Below are 6,893 nucleotides of genomic sequence, written 5' to 3' on the forward strand. Positions count from 1 at the left end.
CATAGTCCACTATTTAAATATATTTAGTGCGACTTCAGGCCAACAGCCTGATAGGATGGGACGCCACCACTTAACACACCATGTAATTCTTCTGATGTCATAACTCGCACACCCAAATACCTCTCTACAGCTGCTAACACAATCTCTATTTTGTGCAAATTACGTTCTATCCCTGCAGTACAGTGGATAACCATTACTATATAGGGCAAAAATCTAATCTTACTGAAACATATATCACTTGTTATTTTATCCTTCTGTACTGGTACACATCTACTACTCAAACCACTCCTCTCAGGACCCCCCCCCCCTCTTCCTCTACTTTCTACACTGCCTCAGCATATGACAACATCTGCACTACTCTAACCCTGGAAATCTCAACCTGCCTCTCTCCCATTGGACAATTCTGATCCCCAGCCCCATGGGCACCCCTGCAATTGACACATACCACTACTTTCCCCAAATGCTATGCTATGGGAGTACATTCCTTTGTCTCATGCCCTTCTGCACAATTCTCACACCTAGGAACCTCCCTCCTACACACTGCTGCCACATGCCCATGAGCTTGACACCTGTAACAACGTAATGTAGTCGGCACAAAAGCTAGTACAGGATAACTCATATATCCTAACATCACTTGTCGGGCAAAGACTCAACATCAAAACTCAAAAGTACAGACAATGACTCACTCACGCCACACTGTCTGCGACACACCAAACAACGAGCATCACATACACCGGGAATCTTCCCCTTCAGTTGGTCAGCTTTCACATTTACTGCTACCCCAGAAATCACTACTTTCAATGGCGCCCTTTTCTTGAGAGCAAAACAATTCACATCTCTTGCTCCCATTCGTTTAACACGGAGCACCTGCTCCCTTTGGCAAGCAGAAGACCACATCTGGTTACCCTCACCAATTCCACAGCACCCAACTCTGTTTTCACCTACCCTGAAACATCAAATGGATCAGCCAAAAGGCAAGGGTCCACTTTTTCCAAAAACTTCACTCCTATTGTCACAGACTCACCTTTATCCTGACCATCGGTGCAAGCCTCGGGCTCAGAGAACTTCACCACACCTACCACCTCCGATACTTCACCCTCATTCACTTCCATTTCTCCTCCTGTCTTCAACTCACTCTGCTTACACTTTCTACCATTCTTCTTTAACAAACCATCTCCCTTTTTTCCTCCATTTTTTACTGACTCAAGCTCACCCTCTTCCTCCCTCTCTCTTAGACCTCCTCTGGCTCTTTTTTCCCCTCCATTCCTCCTCCGTATTCCAGGTATAACGCTCCTTATGATAATACTGCACTTCTCCTGACATACATATTGTTATTGCCTTGTCAAGTGACGCCATTTAACCGGCTGTCACAATCTTCATACAATCAGAGTTGTATGCCGCCACCAAATGGACGGGGGTGAATAAATTCAATCGCCACTGTAGAAGAGTAGTGTGTTTGAAGTGGAGGGAGTACATGGCTTAGCATGACTCTCGAGGAGGCTAAAAAGAGACTATGGCTTGAAAAAGTTTTATATTTTCAGAAGGAGTCAGGTAATTGATCAAGGGAGGAGGATTGGAGGTAAAGAGAGAGGAGGTTGAAAACACAAGAGGGTGGCGCAGAAGATGGGCTTGAATCTGTTGAAGCTAGGAATAACAAGGGAGAGGGTATGTCGATGAAGATTGGTGCCAAATTCAAACAGAGTGAGCCGGATGCCACTTCGAGCTCTGGAGGTGAAATGGTAGGAGTAGAAGGTCTTCTGAGAGGCTCGGAGCCTACATTAATGGACATGGTTATGATAAAGATAAGTTTTGTCCAGTGGGAGTGATATTTTTGAAGAGGGCGGAACCAGGCCTTTTGGCTGATCTATGGGTGGTTTCAGGTTGGGTGAAAAAGTTGGTGGGTGCTGTTGAGCTGGTGAAGGTAACCCAAAGTTGACTTTTAATGTTTGTTTATGTTTCATCAGAGGGAACAAGGGCTCCGTGCCAGGCAACTTGGGTAAATATACGGTTTTTGCTTTGCTCTTAGGAACTGGGCATCATTGAAAGGAGTGATTTCTGGGGTAGCGTTAAGTGTGGAGGTGGAGCAATTGAAGTTGAAGATTCCTGGTGTTTGTGACACCCGCCGTTGGTGCGATGCAGACCCGGTGGTAAGCGTGGTGAAATAGAGGAGTCACTGTCAACCTTTTGAGTTGTTTATGCAAAAAGGTCAGGCTATATCAGTTATCCTGTTAGAGCGTTTGTGCAGAAACCACTGCTCTGTTTCAGGAGCACCGTTTATGGTGAAGGGAGAGTCCAAGGAAGAGGGAGAGTGAAGGGAGAGTCCAAGATGTGAGATGTGAGATGTGAGAAGTGTGCAGGGGGGCATGGAAAAGAGGATTGTGTAGTTTCAGTGGATAAAGTTGTGTAGGTCAACTGTAGGGGTGTACATGTTGCTAGGGATCAGAAGTGTCCGGTTCGAGAGTGGCAGGTTGAGGTGACTTGAGTCAGAGTAGTGCAGAAGGTGCTGAGGCAGTAGCCTCACTGATGAGGCAGTGAAGAAAGTAGAGGACAATGGGTCAAGACTGAGGGATTCTGAGAGGATTCCTGTGAATTGTAGATCTGTGACAGCACAGAGGAATAGACCAATGAGCGACACAGTGCCTTTGGAAAGTATTCAGACCTGTTGACTTTTTCCACATTTTGTCACGTTGCTTTTTCCACATTTTGTCACGTTACTTTTTCCATATTTTGTCACGTTGAAATGTTCCCCCATTCTTCTATGCAGATCCTCTCAAGCTCTGTCAGGTTGGATGGGGAGCGTTGCTGCACAGCTATATTCAGGTCTCTCCAGAGATGTTCGATCGGGTTCAAGTCCGGGCATTGGCTGGGCCACTCAAGGACATTCAGAGACTTGTCCCGAAGCAATTCCAGCGTTGTCTTGGCTGTGTGCTTAGGGTCGTTGTCATGTTGGAAGGTGAACCTTAGCCCCAGTCTGAGGTCCTGAGCGCTCTAGAGTAGGTTTTCATCAAGGATCTCTCTGTACTTTGCTTCGTTAATCTTTCCCTTTATCCTAACTAGTCTCTCAGTCCCTGCCACTGTAAAACATCCCACAGCATGATGCTGCCACCACCATGCTTCACTGTATGGATGGTGCCAGGTTTCCTCCAGACGTGACACTTGACATTCAGGCCAAAGAGTTCCATCTTGGTTTCATCAGACCAGAGAATCTTGTTTATCATGGTCTGAGAGTCCTTTAGGTGCCTTTTGGCAAACTCTAAGCAGGGAGTCATGTGTCTTTTACTGAGGAGTGGCTTCCATCTGGCCACTCTACCATAAAGGCCTAATTGGTGGAGTGCTGCAGAGATGGTTGTCCTTCTGTAAGGTTCTCCCATCTTCACAGAGGAACTCTGGAGCTCTGGCTCTGACCATCGAGTTCTTGGTCAACTCTCTGACCAAGGCACTTCTACCCCTATTGCTCAGTTGGGCTGGGCGGAAGAGTCTTGGTGGTTCCAAACTTCTTCCATTTAAGAATGATGGAGGACATTGTGTTCTTGGGGACCTTCAATGCTGCAGACATTTTTTGGTACCCTTCCCCAGATCTGTGCCTCAACACAGTCCTGTCTCTGAGCTCTACGGACAATTCCTTCAACCTCATGGCTTGGTTTTTGCTCTGTGAACTGTGGAACCTTTTTCGATAGGTGGAAGCCTTTCCAAATCATGTCCAATCAATTGAATTTACTACAGGTGGACTCCAATCAAGTTGTAGAACCATCTCAAGGATGATCAATGGAAAAAGGATGCACTTGAACTTAATTTCATGTCTCATGGCAAAGGGTCGGAATACTTATGTAAATAAGGTTTTTCTGTTTTTTATTTGTAATACATTTGAAAACATTTCTAAAAACCTGTTTTCAATTGTCATTGTGTGTAGATTGATGAGGAAAAAACATATTTAATCAATTTTAGAATAAGGCTGTAACGTAACAAAATGTGGAAAAAGGGAAGGGGTCTGAATACTTTCCGAATGCGCTGTATATGCTTCAGTAAGGTTGGCTTCTTAGCGTTCAGAGCAATGTCATCAACTGTACTGCAGAAATGGAATGTAAATCACAGAAAATAGATGTTGTGGTGGCAGCTGCAGAGAAGTACTTGGGGGTATGAGATTTCACTTCAGAAGAGTTACATCATGTGTTGGGTGGTAGTATCCCGTCCTCTCAGGCCGTTGGCCTGGGATAGGATCAGAGAGGGTTAAAGTAGTGGAATAAGGTTATTGTCACGCCCTGACCTTAAAGAGCCTTTTTTATTCTCTATTTGGTTAGGTCAGGGTGTGACTAAGGTGGGCAATCTAGGTTTTCTATTTCTTTGTTGGCCGGGTATGGTTCCCAGTCAGCTGTCTATCGTTGTCTCTGACTGGGGATCATACTTAGGCAGCCTTTTTTCCACCTTAGTTTGTGGGATCTTGTATTTGTACTGTTGTTTTACAGCCTTACAGAACTGTGCGTTTCATTTTGTATTTGATGGGTTTTAATTGGGTAAAGGGTTAGTTGGTAGGATAATTAAAATATATGCATATTTAGATTTTTCCATGCTCCATGCTCACGGCCTCCAGTGTGTCTCTCCAGCCTGGTAGGTCCTGTGCCAGCTCCACGCACGAAGCCTCCAGTGATGATCCATGGCCCGGAGCCTCCAGCGAGGGTCCATGGCCCGAAGCCTCCAGTGATGATCCATGGCCCGAAGCCTCCAGTGATGATCTATGGCCCGAAACCTCCAGTGATGATCCGTAGCCCGGAGCCTCCAGTGGTCGTCCATGACCCAGGGCCTCCAGTGATGATCCATGGCTCGAAGCCTCCAGTGATGATCCGTAGCCCGGAGCCTCTAGTGATGATCCATGGCCCAGAGCCTCTAGAGATGATCCAAGGTCCGGAGCCTCCAGCGACGGTTCCCAGTCCGGAGCCTCCAGCGGGGGTTCCCAGTCCAGTTTCTTTTCGGTGTCATCAATAAAAGAAAGATGTACGCCTATCTCACTGCACCTTGGTCTACTCCTTCCAATGACGAGCGTTACAGTGATGGGTTCTAATGGGTATAGGGTTAGTTGGTAGGATAATTACAATATACGCATATTAGATTTTTCTCCCGCTTCCCCATTCCCACTTTGTATCACAAAGTGTAATGTATATACAGTGCCTTACGAAAGTATTCGGCCCCCTTGAACTTTGCGACCTTTTGCCACATTTCAGGCTTCAAACATAAAGATATAAAACTGTATTTTTTTGTGAAGTATCAACAAAAAGTGGGACACAATCATGAAGTGGAACGACATTTATTGGATATTTCAAACTTTTTTAACAAATCAAAAACTGAAAAATTGGGCGTGCAAAATTATTCAGCCCCCTTAAGTTAATACTTTGTAGCGCCACCTTTTGCTGCGATTACAGCTGTAAGTTGCTTGGGGTATGTCTCTATCAGTTTTGCACATCGAGAGACTGAAATTTTTTCCCATTCCTCCTTGCAAAACAGCTCGAGCTCAGTGAGGTTGGATGGAGAGCATTTGTGAACAGCAGTTTTCAGTTCTTTCCACAGATTCTCGATTGGATTCAGGTCTGGACTTTGACTTGGCCATTCTAACACCTGGATATGTTTATTTTTTAACCATTCCATTGTAGATTTTGCTTTATGTTTTGGATCATTGTCTTGTTGGAAGACAAATCTCCGTCCCAGTCTCAGGTCTTTTGCAGACTCCATCAGGTTTTCTTCCAGAATGGTCCTGTATTTGGCTCCATCCATCTTCCCATCAATTTTAACCATCTTCCCTGTCCCTGCTGAAGAAAAGCAGGCCCAAACCATGATGCTGCCACCACCATGTTTGACAGTGGAGATAGTGTGTTCAGGGTGATGAGCTGTGTTGCTTTTACGCCAAACATAACGTTTTGCATTGTTGCCAAAAGTTCAATTTTGGTTTCATCTGACCAGAGCACCTTCTTCCACATGTTTGGTGTGTCTCCCAGGTGGCTTGTGGCAAACTTTAAACGACACTTTTTATGGATATCTCTAAGAAATGGCTTTCTTCTTGCCACTCTTCCATAAAGGCCAGATTTGTGCAATATACGACTGATTGTTGTCCTATGGACAGAGTCTCCCACCTCAGCTGTAGATCTCTGCAGTTCATCCAGAGTGATCATGGGCCTCTTGGCTACATCTCTGATCAGTCTTCTCCTTGTATGAGCTGAAAGTTTAGAGGGACGGCCAGGTCTTGGTAGATTTGCAGTGGTCTGATACTCCTTCCATTTCAATATTAGCGCTTGCACAGTGCTCCTTGGGATGTTTAAAGCTTGGGAAATCTTTTTGTATCCAAATCCGGCTTTAAACTTCTTCACAACAGTATCTCGGACCTGCCTGGTGTGTTCCTTGTTCTTCATGATGCTCTCTGCGATTTTAACGGACCTCTGAGACTATCACAGTGCAGGTGCATTTATACGGAGACTTGATTACACACAGGTGGATTGTATTTATCATCATTAGTCATTTAGGTCAACATTGGATCATTCAGAGATCCTCACTGAACTTCTGGAGAGAGTTTGCTGCACTGAAAGTAAAGGGGCTGAATAATTTTGCACGCCCAATTTTTCAGTTTTTGATTTGTTAAAAAAGTTTGAAATATCCAATAAATGTTGTTCCACTTCATGATTGTGTCCCACTTGTTGTTGATTCTTCACAAAAAATACAGTTTATATCCTTATGTTTGAAGCCTGAAATGTGGCAAAAGGACGCAAAGTTCAAGGGGGCCGAATACTTTCGCAAGGCACTGTATATTGTAGTTCAGTTTGGGGCAGTAATGGAACATATTGGATGCCAACCACCGTTAAACCTCACCGAAGAAGAATTCACAAAAGAAAAGTATTCCCATTACGTGAAGG

The 6,893-nt window shown here is 44.8% G+C and overlaps 1 protein-coding gene across 1 annotated transcript; it reads left to right on the top strand.

Annotated features, from left to right (window-relative positions):
• The first annotated feature begins 2,006 nt into the window (after window positions 1-2,006).
• LOC135553975 (uncharacterized) lies at window positions 2,007-5,376 on the top strand. The gene is made up of 2 exons (XM_064985954.1): window positions 2,007-2,147; window positions 4,602-5,376. The coding sequence occupies exons 1-2, from the start codon at window positions 2,134-2,136 to the stop codon at window positions 4,978-4,980; spliced, it is 393 nt and encodes a 130-aa protein (XP_064842026.1). The 5' UTR covers window positions 2,007-2,133; the 3' UTR covers window positions 4,981-5,376.
• The last annotated feature ends 1,517 nt before the right edge of the window (window positions 5,377-6,893 follow it).

This window comes from Oncorhynchus masou, chromosome 2 (genome assembly GCF_036934945.1).
Source record: "Oncorhynchus masou masou isolate Uvic2021 chromosome 2, UVic_Omas_1.1, whole genome shotgun sequence".
NCBI lineage: Eukaryota > Metazoa > Chordata > Actinopteri > Salmoniformes > Salmonidae > Oncorhynchus > Oncorhynchus masou.